Source organism: Dendrobates tinctorius, unplaced genomic scaffold (assembly GCF_039654945.1).
Source record: "Dendrobates tinctorius isolate UK_male_01 unplaced genomic scaffold, ASM3965494v1 ptg000113l, whole genome shotgun sequence".
In the NCBI taxonomy this organism is placed as follows: domain Eukaryota; kingdom Metazoa; phylum Chordata; class Amphibia; order Anura; family Dendrobatidae; genus Dendrobates; species Dendrobates tinctorius.
In genome coordinates this window covers 2,240,269-2,257,500 of record NW_027361781.1, presented here as the reverse complement: position 1 = coordinate 2,257,500, position 17,232 = coordinate 2,240,269, and the positions used below count along the sequence as shown (strand labels likewise).

The 17,232-nt window shown below is 43.8% G+C and overlaps 1 protein-coding gene across 1 annotated transcript in view; it reads right to left on the bottom strand.

Annotated features, from left to right (window-relative positions):
• EPG5 (ectopic P-granules 5 autophagy tethering factor) overlaps window positions 1-17,232 on the bottom strand; it is a 134,295-nt gene that overhangs the window by 71,359 nt on the left and 45,704 nt on the right. Inside the window, exons 14-23 of the mRNA XM_073589774.1 lie at window positions 15,844-16,008; window positions 11,366-11,485; window positions 10,480-10,718; window positions 10,242-10,382; window positions 4,130-4,274; window positions 3,356-3,553; window positions 2,637-2,747; window positions 1,242-1,364; window positions 992-1,158; window positions 252-479 (exon numbers count right to left, since the gene is read on the bottom strand). Of these exons, the coding sequence (XP_073445875.1) occupies window positions 252-479; window positions 992-1,158; window positions 1,242-1,364; window positions 2,637-2,747; window positions 3,356-3,553; window positions 4,130-4,274; window positions 10,242-10,382; window positions 10,480-10,718; window positions 11,366-11,485; window positions 15,844-16,008 (1,637 nt within the window). The remainder of the gene's footprint in view (window positions 1-251; window positions 480-991; window positions 1,159-1,241; window positions 1,365-2,636; window positions 2,748-3,355; window positions 3,554-4,129; window positions 4,275-10,241; window positions 10,383-10,479; window positions 10,719-11,365; window positions 11,486-15,843; window positions 16,009-17,232) is intronic.

Genomic DNA, 17,232 nt, shown 5'->3' with positions numbered 1-17,232 from the left:
CGGCCTTAGGACTAATTCAGACACTGTGCAAACCAGTCCCAGCCTCGACTCGCTGCAGAATCTCCACTAGAACATGACAGCTTTGTATAGGTCGATCAGGCTGTGACGCTTGGGTTGGCAAGTCTGTGCTCAGACCGATTTGAATGGATGTCTGAATCAGCCTTTAGTGGTATGGTGAGAGGTAAAAAAGTTGGTCATGAGCCTCTCCCCTATAATCCACAAATACCACCCATCAATCTGGCATTACTTACTTCACCAGCTCCTTGTGCAGATCTGGAGAAGACAAACAGTCTTGGGTGCAGCTCCCTGAATCTGAGAAAACCGGGGACCCATCGATTGGGACAAGGACTCGCAGCGCTTTGCTGGCTGAATGGTGGAAATCGGCCACTTCCATCAGACGACGTTTCATCTGTTTAAGGAGGTGATGGTGGGCTGAGCTGCTGAAGAACCTCTTTCCGATACAGCCTTCTACTGCCAATCTATACAATAAGGATAAAAAAAAAAAGATATTTAATTATTTTTTTTTCGCACTTTGTAAAGATGCTAACTGTAAAGAAACATAAGCTGGTAACCTGACATCTGGTAACCACACTGATTGGCATAAAATCTACCTAATAATCGGGGCATGCCATTTTTAAATAGCACATGCAAATGGACCCCACTGATCATGAAAATTAATGGTGGTGGTACTGATGTGTCGACTTCGCTGTTTTTCCTGCACAAAGGTGTCCTGCGTCCCCATTCAAGAGGGTGTAGCAAAATGGCCAAATTCAATACACAGGGCTAGGGTAAGCAGGAACACCGCCACAAAGAGAAAACTTAGAAGAGGTGAAGGCTTGGGATCCCTTTGATCTTAAGATTAGTGGGGATTGGCGGCCTCAGGAACCTTCACCGATCATAAAGTGACAGTATTTTTAGTGAAAGGCCAACAAGCGAGGATAGTGAAATTCTTTAAACCCCTTAATACTAAATATCCGCAGAGAGATCGTACCCGTATTGTGGTCCTGGACGATTCAGATATAGAAGGAAAAACTTCTGCCAAAATAGAGGCAAGAGGGGGTGATCTGCTGGTGTGGCCATCGCTTGGTGAGCCCAGCGGTAAATCATCAACCTCTGTACAGAAGGCACAATGGGCAACTTCAACTGCTGCTGGGCTTTCTGAAAAAGAAAAGCAAAACAAGAAGAAGAACGCAGGTATGGAGCGAGCTGGTGATCTGGAACTTAGAGGGATGATGAAATACCTTCAGAGCCTGGTCTGGACTCATAGACGGATGGCTGAGTAGCTCATATTCCAAGACTCGACGCAGCTGCGAATCCTCTTCGAATAAAGACTCCGTATTAAGCACAGTCCATGAAAACCAGATCTGAAGGCAAGAACGAACACAGGAGGGTCAACTGTGCTCCGAATATCCAGACACCACCCACAGAAACACCACTGGCAGGCATCGGGGGCCATGTTGTCTCTGGTAGACTGCCTTTTTAACACCTTACATAAAAGTATCTCGGCCAGGTGCCATCACTATATGGAGCAGGCTCAGGAGTTGAGCCCGCTCACTGCAACGTGAGTTAAGCCATAGGTTATATAAGTCAATCTAGATCCCATCAGGCAATTTTCGGGCTCTGATGGGTTTCCACGCCTGCGACTAGGCTCCATAGACCATACACTACTACAGCACTGCAGTGCATTGTAGAGGCAATCAAAAGATCACAAGTTCATGTCACCTTTTGGGGACCAATGAAAATGTAAAAAAATTAAAATTATATTAAATAAACCCCTGCCCCTCTAAAAAAAAATGTTTTAATCAAAAATAAATAATAATAAAAACAAAATTAATGTATTTGATACCGGATAGCTGCCAAACTAATAATATATAAAAATATTTATCCCATACGGTAAACACAATAACGAAAAAGAATCAAAACAAAAAATGCAATTATAAGCAATCAAAACGTTGTATATACTCCAAAATGGTATCAATAAAAGCAGCTCGGCGTCGAAACAGCGAGCCCTCACTGAGATCCGTCAATAGAAAAATAAAAAAGAAAGCGGCGACACAAACATAATTTTTTTCTCTGAATTTTTTTAATTACTAAAATTTAAAAAAAATCCTGAATACTGGTATCGCCATAATTTTAGCGTCCTGAAGAGTCATATCACCAGCTCAAGGAGGTTAAGCAAGTAGATCAGAGCTGTATAATTACATCTCACACAATTAAAATCCTGCTCTAATTTGTGGTGGGGGGGCGTGTTCTTTTTCTCCTGTGGCTGCTGCTTGCTTATGATTGGTCATCATCATACAGGGAGAAGAAGTACATGCTTCCCCAGTGAAAACTGTCTGATAACACCCTCTTGAACTTAACAAAAGTTAGTTCATTAGGTGACAAATATTTTGATTGCCAATAACTCCGCAACAGAGGGGGAAATTAAGAAAAAAAGTTTTATTCCGCTCTGCAGCCACTATTACATTGTGTATCCAGTTCCCCTTGCAAAATTTAGTAAAAGGTCCTCTTAAGAGGTTAAAGTAAATGTCCATCTATAAATAAGCATTTTTAAAGCCAATTTGTTTCTTAAAGGGCTTGTCCAGGATTTGAAAAACATGGCGGCTTTGATCCATAATTGGTTGTTGTAGACTTACCTGTGAGGGGTTGTAGTTGGAATCTATGAAAGAAGGAGTCACATTGCCTGCGACGATCCATCCCACAAATGAGGAGAGTATTCCCCGGTCACAGTGAAAACCCAGCGCATCCTGGTAACACAAGCATTATATCAGTAAGCATAATCTATACATTACGGTATTAATTACTATGAAGATTTGACAGTTTGATCTTGGAATTCCTCCCCAATCCAAAACAAAGGGATCAGGCAGGGGCATAGTTGTAAGGCATTTAGGGGCAGCAGTCCTACCCGAGGCCTGGTGCCTATAAGGTTTCCCTGCTTACAAGTAGAGATATGCGAATTTGTTCGGATTTGGTACGGAATACAATCGGCATTGAATACTGTTTCTGCAATATTCGTCAAACACAACTGAGCGTCATTAGAGTCAATGGGAGTAAAAATTATCGAATATGTTCGGAACCGATCATAAGACATACATTCGACACGAATAGCGTTCGAATATGGCACGAATATGTCAAAATCAGATTTGGGGACAAAAACCGAACAAAGCACATCCTGCTGGCTCTGGGAACAGCTGATCGGTGGTGCTGCTTGGTGTTTCACTCCCACCGATCTGGTATTGATGAGCTATCGTAAAGATAAGCTATCATTACGAAAGTTCCAGAAAACCCCTTTAATTTTACTCCAGTACTATGCTGGGCCATGACTTGTGCTCCCATAGGCCACACCCGGGGTCACCTTGTGCTGCTGGTAGAGCAGTTTCTGCAGACAGTCCTCCTGTAGGTGCCTGAATGCCACTTTGCACAGCTGGTCCATGAGGTGCAGGCTGCCTTTGTCCCGGTGCCATAGCTGCTGGCTTATGAGAACCTGAGTCCAGAACTCCAGAACCGCCACGGGGCCGACTTCATTGGGTCTAAGACTGGCAGAGATATGTGACTAAAGAAGAAACATACGAGATTTATATCAGTCTTTTTTAATTCAATTGCACACCTCAAGATGCCATTTTCATATTGAGGATTGCTTTGTATATTGCCTCCTAAATACATTTACAAACTTAAAAATGGTTGTCCACCTTTGCAGACTTTTTTTATTAAAATTCACGTGTTTGAAGCAAGCTAAAAAAAATATTGCAATTGGGGATCACTAAAACTTTTGCACCCTTTAACCTTCTATAGCCTGTATGTTTCCAATGGCTGCAGAATGAGTAAACTGAGAATTCATCGGTGAGCCCACTGTGATGGTCTAATAGGAGAGTTTGTTACTCTTTATCTGTCTTTTTCTACGCTTCCCTCAGCTGACTTATGACCACAAAAAAAGAAACAAAGAGCCTGCGAAGTCCAAAACGGTGCAATATTTTTAATGAAACCCTATTGCAAAAAGTAATTTTTAACCCCAGACATATATTTCAGTAAAAAAAAAAAGAAAAGAAAAAAATTCACCCAAAAGTGGACAACCCAGTCTCATATCATATACATTGCATTATACGATCCCCCCTCTGGACAATCCCGTTACCTGGATCATGTTTGTGAGCAGTTTCACGTTTTCCCCGTAGTTGATGGAGGTGAGGTGCTGGGTGACCTTGTGCGTCATTTGCATGGTCATTCCCTGAGGGATCCCGCTGTCCAGCTGGAGGAAGAGCTGAATGTAGGACAGAAACCTGCAATAGTATTAGACCCTGCGATGTGACTTTACAGCTTTGCATTACTTTGCATCAGCCCCTTCGGGGGGTTGGGGAGTTTCGTTTTTTTCTTCCCTTCTTCTAACAGCCATAACTTTTTGTTTTTCTGTCCGCATACAGTTGTACGAGGGCTTGTTTTTTGCGGGACAAGTTGTACTTATTTTTACCACTTACTGTATTGGAAAATGGGGAAAACATCCAAGTGCGGTGAAATTGCAAAAAAAAAGCGCAATTCTAGAATAGTTTTTCAATTATGTTGCCATTTTTCCCAAGACCCGTAACGTTTTCATTTTATATTTTTGCACTTACCTAATAAATGTGACGATTTAAAGAAAATCCTGATGCTGGAACATCCCCCTTTTCGATCACAGTATTGCTGCATATAGTAAAAATCACGGACTGCCCGGCTGCCATAGAATTCCATCTGTGCATCTCACATTGGCATCGCATGGGGCGCAGAATAACTCAGGAATTGGTGAGAGCGAATATAGTTTAATATGTTTTGCCGTCCTGAGACCTGTCAAGAATAAAGGGCTCAGAAACAATTTCTCTATCGCGTGATTGGTGGCAGTATATACCCACCAGCTTAGTGTCAGTAGGAGGCAGACAGGGCTGCACTCATCCCTGTTTCTACCTTAGGTTTGCTGTTTTTTTAAGTAATGATTTCCATTTTGCTGGTTCAGCTTGTGATTCGGGCGACAGAGTGGAATTGTGTCACTCTGTTCTCCCCCTAAAGACTGACAGCAAAATATGGGACTGCGTCACTACTGTTGTTTCCATGGTCCATCCAGCAGGAGTCTATACCAACACATCAAGTGTTCCGCTTTGGCGAACAGGCGGACTGGTCCTCACCATCACCACTCGGCCAACTTACCCCCCAGAGCCAGACGTGCACGGTGGGAAGGGGGACCCATTGCCGGCCACAGGCCTTCAGATGACAGCCTCAAGAGATCTGCGTCCAGCCACCTCATGGTTTGCTCCAGGTCCTTGACGTCCGTCTCCAGTATCAAGTGTGCGAAGGATTCCAGATCTTCAAAACAGATATCTGTGTCCAGGCAGTAAGGGGGCTCCTTTTAATAGATTAATATCCAATCCCTAGACATGAAAGAACTCCTACAGTTCCCTTCCCATTTACAAAGAAAACTCCTGACATAGAGGGCAAAATAACTTTAAATATTGCGTCTACCGTGTTTCCACCTCTCTTCCGCAACCATCACCTAAAATTTAGTCCCCGCCCCCCGGGTCCATTCCAGGCTTTCTCCAGAGGCCGGGCCACGCCCCGTCAGGCTGGCCAATCATGCGCTTCGGCTCATTGAGCGGCCACACGCACCACTCCAGACCAATCAGGACGATCCTACTTCCCAGCGCACATTATCTTGGTGTGCTATTTTCTCAGCTTCACCTCATCCTCTCCTCCGGCAAGTGGGAAACCTTTGTGCATTTTACTGGTTCCTGCCCTTCTACCTGGGGCTCTCCCGAGTTACTGGCAATAGTGTCGCAGCAACGCTCTCCTCTGCACAGCATCATGTGTCGCAGCTCCAGTCCCTGTAGAACAGCATCACAAGCCCCTTCACGCAACACCAACTCAGTGCAGCTGTAATCAGGATCCAGGGTCTGAGTAAGCTTTTCCTCGGCATGACGGGACACTTCCACCTGAGAGGCCTCTCAGGGTGGTCGGACATCTTCTCTATTTCCGGAACAAGTGTCTCTAAGTGATCGACGACACCTGGGTCTGAGACATCGTCTCCCAAGGATACAAGATAGAATTTTCTACGTTCCCTCGTTTTCGCTTTTTTGAGACCCACCCGCCAAAGGACCTTTCCCTCATTCCCGGGTTTTCAAGACTAACAGCCTGCTCTCCGAGGCAGGGGTCATTATCCCTGTTCCTTCACCAGATCACTTTTCGGGTTTCTATTCAAAAATGTTCGTGGTTCCAAAGAAGGCTGGCTCTGTTCTTACCATTTTGGATCTCAAACTATTGAGCAAGCATGTTCCACTATGCCATTTCAGAATGGAGTCCCTCCATGGAACCTGAGGAATTCCTATGCTCCATGGACATTCAAGATACCCACCTACACATTACCATTTTTCATCCTCACCAGAGATTTCTTCAGCAATCCCATTTTCAATTCATGGCGCTGCTGTTCAATCTAGCCACAGCACCCAAAGACTTCACAAAGATAATGGCTATTCTTCGGAACAGAGGCATCCTTGTCACCCCTTATTTAGACGACATTCTCATCAAGACTACGTCTTGCTCGGCATGTCACGAGAGTCTACAGATAAGTCTAGACATAATCTACCATCTAGACTGGATTATCAACATCATAAAATCGTCTGTTACCACAGTCCAATATATTGTTTTTCTGGGAATGCTGTTAGACACCACACGATTAAGAGTTTTTCTGCCCGAAGAGCAACACTCTGTTCTAATCACGCAGGATTCGCTCCCTAATAGACACATCTCCTCGTTCGCTCCGTATGAGCGTCCTAAGCCGCATGGTCACATCAATGGAAGCAGTTCCATTCGCCCTGTTCCATACCTGTCTCCTTCAACTTTTTCTACTATCAAGATGGGACAGGTCAACTCACTCCCTGGATCGACTAATCACGCTCCTCCCCAAATAAAGAAGTCCATGGAATGGTGGACTAAGACTCTCCTAGTCCATTGCAGGAGATCTTTTCTGCCACCTCGTTGGAAGATCATTACAACAGATGCCAGTCTTCTCAGTTGAGGAGCAGTTTTTCAGAACCAAACAGTCCAGGGCTGTTAGACTGCCCAGGAATCGTCCCTTCCCATCAACATTCTGGAACTCAGGGCAATCTTCCTTGCTCTACTTCACTGGCAGGATCTTCTCCTCAACCATCCGATTCAGGTCCAAACAAACAATGCCACAGCGGTAGCATACATAAACCACCAAGGAGGAACCCGAAGTCGAGCAGTATTGTCAGAAGTGCCGTGGATTATGTTATGGGCCGAGCAGAATGTACCGATGATCTTGGCAGTACACATCCCAGTAGCCAAGAACTGGGTTGTCGACTTTCTCAGCCAAGAGGTCTCGCTACTGGCGAATGGGCTCTCAATCCGTCAGTCTTCCAGGAGATTTGTCTACGATGGGGGACTCCCACAATGACCTGATGGCGTCCAGACTGAATCACAAGGTCCCTCTGTTCATCTCCAGATCACGCGATCCGCTAGCAATTGGCATCGACACCTTGGTAATTCCTTGGTCTCAGTTCTCCCTCAAGTACTTGTTCCCTCCCTTGCCACTAATTCCCAGGGTGGTCAAGAAGATCAAGATGGAGAGAGTGCCCCTGCCATTCTCATAGCTCCAGACTAGCCCAGAAGACACTGGAATCCAGAAGTAATTAACCTCCTTGTGGACACTCCGTGGAAACCCCTGAACCTTCCAGAAATTCTCTTTCAGGGTCCTCTCTTCCGCCTTAATTCTCATCTGCTCAATTTAACAGCATGGCTGTTGAGACCTTGGGTCTGAAATCTGCGAGTTTCTCTATTCAAGATGTTCAGACTATGATCAGAGCGAGGAAGCCTTCTTTCTCGTCTTTACCACCATATGTGGAAAGCCTTTTTCCGCTGGTGTGAAACTAATCGAACCTCCCCAATGGTCTGCCTTCTGTTTTGTCCTTCCTACAATCGGGCCCTCAATCTGACCTGTCCCTCAGTTCTCTCAACGGGCATGTGACTGCCTTTTCCATCCTTTTTTCAAAAGAATCTAGCGTCTTGCTTGCAGATCAGGAACTTCCTGCAGGGAGTCGCGCACTCTGTCCCCCCCCTCCGTTAGGACCTTGGGACCTCAATCTAGTGCTAGATGTTCTTAAAGAGTTACCATACAAACCTCTACGAGAAATTTCTCCTTCCCTCCCTTCCTAGAAAGTTGCCTTCCTCGTCGCCATCACTTCTATCAGACGAGTTTCCAAAGTTGCAGCTCTCTTGTCGTTCCAATTATCTAGTGTTCCAGAAGATCAATGTAGTGTTACGCCAGATACCACCCTTTCACCCTAAGGTTGTTTCTGCATTTCGCCTCAATGAGGTTAGTGTTCTTCCTTCATTTTGTCCGTCCCCTTCTCATGCTCGAGAGTGGTCCCTAAACAAACTGGATCTGGTAAGAGCCCTCACTCTCTATCTTTCCATGACAGCAATGAGACCAATGAGATACAGAGCGGACGGCACCGCTTCTACCTTGCTTGCACAGTTGGTGTACGGCCGGCAGTAGATCCACACTAAGCTATTCCCGGGTGCTTGACCTCGTAGCAATCAATCTTGAGCTCCAAACAGCAGAAAATGGTCGCACTCCAAGGGATGAATTATATTCATTTATTGACACATAAATTACATGTCAAGTCGAGGTAGTGGTGAAAAGTGCAGAGAGGCTGACAACTGCCGTTCCTCGCTATCAAAGCGCTTCTACGGGTCAGCGCTTTGATAGCGCGAAACAGCCGTTGTCAGCCTCTCTGCACTTTTCACCACTACACCGACTTGACATGTAATTTATGTGTCAATAAATGAATATAATTCATCCCTTGGAGTGCGACCATTTTCTGCTGTTTGGAGCTTTCCATGACAGCACCCATCAGACATGCGGAATCACTGTTCATAATTCACGAAAGTCCTCAGAAAGACTTGGCTGCTTACAAGTCTACCATTGTCTTCTTGGTTCATTCTGCCATTCTGGAAGCTTACTGACAAAGGGACAGAACACGTCCACTTAGGGTCACCGAGTGCTCCACTCGCACAGTGGGGGCCTCCTGGGCCGTCCGTCACCACGCTTCAACCTCACAGATTTACAAGGCTGGGATTTGGTCTTTATTCATAACTTTTGCAAGTTCTATAAGGCTCACACCTACACCTCATCAGACACGAATCTTGGTAGAAAGGTGATGCAAGCTGCTGTAGCCTGAGCTCTGACTTCAGGGTACCACTCTTTTACCCACCCTAGGGACTGCTTTTGGGCATCCCATGGTTTCCTCCTGTGTCCCCCAATAAACATTAAAGAAATTAAGATTTTGGGTACCTGATGTAAAATCCTTTTCTCGGAGCCTTCATTGGCAGACACAGTACCCGCCCTTATTTATTGGTGGTTCTTTTTATGTTATGATTGTTGTATACCTGTTGCTTCTCCTACTGCTTTCTCACTAACTGTTTAACTTGGTGCCAGTTGGTGGGTATATACTGCTGGGGAGAAGCTAACTTATTTTGCATTTGCATAGTGTCAGCAGCATACACCCATGGTTTCCTGTGACCCCCAATGAAGGCTGCAAGAAAGATTTTACGGTAGATATTCAAAATCTCAAAATTTTCCAGTTTGAAATATAACATTTTAAAAATTTTTAAAATAGACATATTTGGTATCATCGTGTACAAGAAAAGTATGATCTATCAAAACATAAAATATAATTCATAAGTTAACCAGCAAAAAGAAAAAATCTAAAAAAAAAATGATTGACATGATCTGCAAAATGGTATCAATAAAAACAAAAAAACAAGCCCTTACACAATTCCATTGACATAAAAAAAAAGCAAGTTTACGGGTCTCAGCAATTGGCGACAATTTTTTTTGTACAAATTAACTAAAATATTTTAAAAAATACATACAAATTTGATATCGGTGTAATCATACCGACCTGGACAAATTATGTTGTGGGGGCAATTTTTACCATACAATGAGTGGCTAAAATTAAAAAAAAAACAAAAAAAAATAGAGAATTTACATTTGAATTTGCAATTACAATCCGCTTAGATTTTTTTTTCAAAATTTTCCAATACATTATATAATAAAGTGAATGGCGTCACTCAAAACTCGTCCCGCAGAGAAAAAAAAATTATGGCTCTTGGTACTGGAACAAAAATAAGAAACAAAAAGTGTAAAAATTAAAAAAAATCCTGATTTCTAAAGGGCTTGAAAGAAGAAGATAAAGTAAACTTACGGCTCATTCTTCAGGAGGTAGCTCGGACATGGATAAAACATGGGCAAAACTTTATCCAAAATGTGTACCGCGGCACGCAGATGTTTTGCTTGTATCAGGTCGCCCAGCATGGTCACTCCCTCTACACAAAACTTATCGACACTGCAGAGGCGCGAGGCACAGAAGTCAGCGAAGAACATATACAGTATATATATATATATATATATAACATATATACACACATATGGCAGTGAATTACCTGTGTCCCACTGAAGCGGTGGCCAGGGCGATGTAGCAGCCTATAGGCACCCCGTTTTTCACGGCCTTCAATACCGGATGTAGGACATTGGCCTCCGTCAAATCAGGGACAGCGTCACAAATCTGCTCCGGACGGTCGTTTCTGTGCAACTTAAGTCTCAAAACCAAATCCCAGGACCACTGGTTAAAGGACGCTTCTGGAGTCTGTCCAGTCCGGACTATGTTGGCCAAGTAAGACACCTGAAGATCACACCGAACTGTTACCACATCGGTACAAGAAGTGGTCGCCAATTTCATGTAGTTGGTGGTTTCTTTTTTTTCTTATAAAAACAACCCCTGTCCACAACCTCTGGCATTATAAAGGTGACCTCTGGACTCCATCTGTGAGCAAGAAACAATGTCTAAACTATATGAAGAGCTCCAGTTCTGGCACACTCCAGCCGTCCTTGGATTACATGGTTGGCCTTTCATCCAAGTGGCCACCTGATAACCAGATATCTGGATAGCTACGACATTCCCTGTAAAAAATAGGGGTTTGGGGGTATACAGAGACCTGCAAATTGAAAGGGGTTAGAGAGAGCACCCCTTTAAATCAATCTGACACCGTAAGAGATGTATAAAAGTGTTGGGGTCTCAGCAACTACTGATCAAGTCTTCTAACGTCTAATGGTTTATGTTAGAAGTTTTTAAAAGTAGGTGTCGTTAAAAAAAAAAACCTCATTGTGGTCGGTATATGGACTGGGAAATGCGCTCGTCAGACAGTGGTCTCACTGTTTGTTAGGAGCCACGTCATCCCTTAGCCTGTTAGTAGCTCAGGAGCTGACGGTGTGGGGTCCGATATGTCGTGGTTTACCACCTGGTGGACTTCTGATACCCCCATAAATCACCTGTTTGATGCTCTCAGAGATGATCCCGGTGTAGGGTTTGTCAGAGATGAATTTCTGATAGGCCTCCAGGACCATGAGTGCCACCTCCACGTGCACGGGATGATCCAGATGCAGGGTTTTCTGTTAACAGAAAAATAAGATTTAATTCATTTAATAGAAAAAAAAAAAATGAGCATTCAGCCAAGTTTTCAAGCTCAGCTTGTTCAGACTAGCATCTGTGTGTTGGTAGAAGCCACAAGAAACTGTGAAGGAAATCAGCACATGAAGAATAAGATTACAGGGTAACCTGAGGTAGTAGTCTCGTAAAGAGCAAATATCGAGAAATGGGGGTCGTCTGCCCTCAATTCTGCCTCTTGTCAGTGCCCCATGTACAGTGGATGGCCATGGAACAAGGAGGTGGAATAAGATTCTGCAGGTGAACAACTGGCTACGGCGATGGTGCCGTCAGCAAGGATTTGGATTTCTGGATCACGGAGTGAATTACCTATACGATGGACTACTTGCTAGAGATGGGGTGCACCTTACGAAGACTGGAAAACATGTATTTGAAAGTCACCTTGCTACACTTGTAAGGAGAGCTTTAAACTAGAACAACATGGGAAGGGAAGCAAAAGACCAGAAAAAGCCATACACCTGACAAATGCTATTGAGAACTCTGCTATTAGAAGTGGAAAGGAAGAACAAAGACAAAAGAATCTAATTAATACAAATATTGGAGAAAGAGAAACCAATCACAAACTAAAATGTTTCTATACTAATGCACAAGGCATGGGCAACAAACATGGAGAATTGGAACTACTAACACAGGAAAAGAAATATGATGTCATTGGAATCACTGAAACTTGGTGGGACGATACACATGATTGGAATACAAGGCTAGAAGGATACAACTTATTTGCAAGAAACAGACTTGATAAACGAGGAGGAGGTGTCACATTGTATGTTAGAAATGCGTATATCTGCACAGAGATTGAAGCTTGAGAGAATGGGAGTTCTGTGGAAACTGTTTGGGTAAGAATACAAGGACAGAACAATGGAAAGGACACGATTGTAGGCATTTACTACAGGCCGCCTGTGCAAGCTGAAGATATGGATGAACTCTTTATGCATCAAATGGCCAAGTTCTCCAAAAAATATGACATAGTTGTCATGGGAGATTTCAACTATCCAGACATTTGTTGGGAATCTCTCTCAGGCAAAACTAACAGGTCAAGGAAATTCTTATCCTCTCTTGCTGACAACTTTATCTTCCAAAAGGTAGGGGAGAAAACAAGGGGAACTGCTACCTTGGATCTAATCCTTATAAACAGGGAGGAAATGGTTGAGGAGGTAAAAGTGGCTGGGACCCTAGGAGGTAGCGACCATGCTATTTTAGAATTTTGGATAACTAGAGGTGGAAGACCTGTGAAGACTCAGACGTCAAGGTTAGATTTCAGAAAGGCAGATTTTAAAGGGATTCAGAAAGAGAATTGGAGGGATCCAATGGCTGGATATTCTTAAAGACAAAAATGCCCAGGAAGGATGGGAAATCTTGAAAAATGAAATTCTCAAAGCACAATTGTTAACAATTCTGAAAAGAGGGAAGAATAGGAAGCATTTAAGGAAACCAGGATGGATGAACACAGAACTTAAGCACATGCTAAAAAGGAAGAAAAAAATGTTTAGAAAATGGAAAGAGGGATGCATATCTAAAGAAGAAAATAATGCTGTCTGCAGAACCTGCAGGGCACAAATCAGATTACTAAAGCTGACAATGAATTGAGGCTCGCAAGAGATGTCAAAAGCAATAATAAAGGATTTTGGGGATATGTCAAAAGTAAAAGAAAAGTCAAAGATGCTATAGGATTTTTACAGGATGAAAATGATGAAATGGTAAGACAGGATGTTGAGAAGGCCGAGCTTTTAAATTCCTATTTTCAATCTGTTTTCTCTCAGAAAGGAAATGTAACATCAACTGTTCTTCACTGTCCTATTAAGGGAATAGAAGAATCCAGGATATCTATAAACAGAAAGATAGTGAGGAAAAACTTAGCTAACCTAAATGAATTCAAGTCTCCAGGTCCAGATGAATTACACCCCAGAGTACTGAAGGAGATAGCAGAAGAAGTTTTTGAACCCCTCTCCATAATCTTTGAAAATTCTTGGAGAACAGGAGAAGTCCCAGAAGACTGGAGAAGAGCAAATGTTGTTCCTATCTTCAAAAAGGGGAAGAAGGTGGACCCAGGCAACTATAGGCCGGTGAGTCTGACTTCTATACCAGGAAAGATCTTTGAACAAATTATTAAACAACATGTATGCCAGTACCTGGATAAGAATGAAGTGATTAAACAGAGTCAGCATGGGTTTGTAACTAATAAGTCATGTCAGACTAACTTAATTTCCTTCTATGACGGAATCACTGATTGGGTGGATCAAGGAAATGCTGTAGATATAGTAGATCTTGACTTCAGCAGAGCATTTGACAAAGTACCTCATACAATCCTTATTGAAAAAATGACTAAGTATGGAATGGACAAGGCAACTGTTAGGTGGATTCATAACTGGCTTAGTGATCGGACCCAAAGAGTGGTCGTAAATGGCTGCACATCCAGTTGGAAGAATGTCTCAAGTGGGGTATCACAGGGCTCTGTCCTGGGCCCTGTATTGTTCAACATCTTTATCAACGATTTAGATGAAGGAATTGAGGGTAAACTGATTAAATTTGCTGATGACACAAAGCTAGGAGGGATAGCTAATACTAGAGAAGAGAGAGAGAGGATTCAAAAAGATATAAATAAACTGGAGCAGTGGGCAGCAACTAACAGAATGGTTTTTAACAGGGAAAAATGAAAAGTACTACATCTGGGCAATAAAAATGAAAAAAGCATATACAGAATGGGAGGAATAGGGCTAAGCAACAGCACATGTGAAAAAGACTTGGGTATACTAATAGATCACAGACTGAATATGAGTCAACAGTGTGATGCAGCAGCAAAAAAGGCAAATGCAATTCTAGGATGTATTAACAGAAGCATACAGTCTAGATCACGTGAAGTCATTATTTCCCTCTACTCCTCTTTGGTCAGACCTCATCTGGAATATTGTGTCCAGTTTTGGGCACCACATTTTAAAAAAGACATCAACAAACTGGAGCAAGTTCAGAAAAGAAAGACCAGAATGGCGAGCGGCAGGGCGATCTAGCAGACGAGCGGCAGGGCGATCTAGCAGACGAGCGGCAGGGCGATCTAGCAGACGAGCGGCAGGGCGATCTAGCAGACGAGCGGCAGGGCGATCTAGGAGACGAGCGGCAGGGCGATCTAGCAGACGAGCGGCAGGGCGATCTAGCAGACGAGCGGCAGGGCGATCTAGCAGACGAGCGGCAGGGCGATCTAGCAGACGAGCGGCAGGGCGATCTAGCAGACGAGCGGCAGGGCGATCTAGCAGACGAGCGGCAGGGCGATCTAGCAGACGAGGGGCAGGGCGATCTAGCAGACGAGGGGCAGGGCGATCTAGCAGACGAGCGGCAGGGCGATCTAGCAGACGAGCGGCAGAGGGATCTAGCAGACGAGCGGCAGAGGGATCTAGCAGACGAGCGGCAGAGGGATCTAGCAGACGAGCGGCAGAGGGATCTAGCAGACGAGCGGCAGAGGCATCTAGCAGACGAGCGGCAGGGCGATCTAGCAGACGAGTGGCAGGGCGATCTAGCAGACGAGCGGCAGGGCGATCTAGCAGACGAGCGGCAGGGCGATCTAGCAGAAGAGCGGCAGACGGATCTAACAGGTGAGCGGCAGACGGATCTATCAAGACGTTTATAGCATATCTTGGACATGCTCCATAAATGTCTCAGAACACAGGTTGCATGCGGGATGTATGGAGCAGGCTCAAGAGCTGAGCTCGATCCATACCGAGCAGGTGCCGGCTGTGTCATACAGCCAGCACCTGCCTCTAACGGCCACCTGCCATTAAACCATGTTTATGCCGCTCACAGTCGCCAACAGAGGCATGAAACTTGACTGTTTGCCGTTGCAAATGTGGGGAAATGATGAGTTACCCTGGCAGACAGGGACCCGTTGTACACCCACATGGTTGACATCTTACTCCACCTCCACCTCTGGATGGGCTCCATAGGAGACCATAAAATTACCCTATAAAGTTGAATACTGTAGTATTGCAGAATATAACATAAGTGATCAGGCAATCGCAGTTTTGGGACCCTTAGGAACGACTTAAAAAAAAAACTTTTCTCAGTTTAAAAATAGAGTGAAAAATGAAAAAAGTCCATAAAAGTCTGTTTCCTCCATTCAAAGATACAACTTCTGACGCAAAAAAATAAACTCTCATATGGCTATGTCAATGGGAAGAAAAAAAAAACTATGGCCCCTTGCAAGAAGGACAGGAGAAAAACAAATATGCAAACACTGAAAACTGCACGGTCCTAAAGGGGTTAATCCATCATCAGCCCGATTTTGCAGCTTTACTTTGCAGTTATTGGCCCGTACCGTGTCAGTGATGCCCCAGTTCAGACCCTCGAGGATGATGCAGGACAGCTTGTTCTCCACCTCACACAGGCTGTGACTGATGAGCCAGTCCCTGATGATGCCTATTTCAGAGGCGCTGGGTCTCCATTGATGGAGGGGTAATTCTTTAAATAGGTATAAGGAAACCTTATAATGGAAAAACAAAGCATCGTTAGTAAATGCAAAAAAAAAAAAATGGGAAAAAAAAGAAGCCTAGCACTTTGCTACTATCACAGCCATTGTGGGGGACACAGGAGACCATGGGTGTCCACTGCTCCCACCAGAAAGCTGACGCTAAGAAATACAATCTAAGTTGTCTACTCCACAACATGCTACACCCCCCCAACTGGTAACCAAACTGCTTAGTTTGGCTTAGTGTCACGTAGGAGGCAGACACTGGTCTGACCCAGACTTGTATCTACCTATGTATTATTTTTTTTAACCAACTCCCAGGAGACGCCTACCTCGAAAAAATACTTTTTTCCCCCACTGTAAATATAAACGAGGGGGGCCTGTAACTTGAACGCAGAGAAACACAGCGTATAGTGGAATATGCAGCGCATCCGCCATGGTTCCTATAGTGAGCCGTATCTACGATATGTAAAAAAGGGGGTTCGCATGAAGGCATTACATATGAAAACGTTGGTGATATAGAGCTAGTCTCGCATTTTAAATGCCTACCACTCCATATTCCACTATACGCTTTAAAGTCGTTTCCACTCCCCATATTTCACTTGTCCACAGGATATACTTTATAAGTGACACGTCATGTCATATCTCTGACATATACTCCATACAAAAAAATATCAGGCAGGTAGGTCCTTTTCCCTTCCTTCTCCTCCTCAGATATCTTCCCTTTATATTTGCATGGAATGTTTTGAATTCTTTCATAGAATACTTGAATTTCTCTGTTTATGGATTGTAATGGATTACTTGTGTTTTTCCTATTATTCTATGACTGATATTACTCAGGTTGGAGGAAATCTTTTGTATGACCAAACATTATTTTGAACATTATCTCCCTTATTGGTATGTTTCTTTAAATTTTTGTTGTTGTTTGGATTGTAAATCTTTTGCACCTTTATTTGTAGTACACTGATGAAGGTCATTATTTGACCGAAAAGTCAGGATTTATGTACGACTTGTCTGACTGCCAAGTTTATTGATTATACAAGAAGAAGCAAGCTTGAATGATGGTCTGTTCTTTAGTCATTTCATTAACAAAAGTTCATCTCAATATTTTGTTATATCCTTTGTTGACAAACGTTTTCTGTAAGTCTTCACAAGGTTGGCACACACTGTTGGTGGTATGTTGGCCCATTCCCCCATGCAGATCTCCTCTAGAGCAGTGATGTTGTGGGCCTGTCGCTG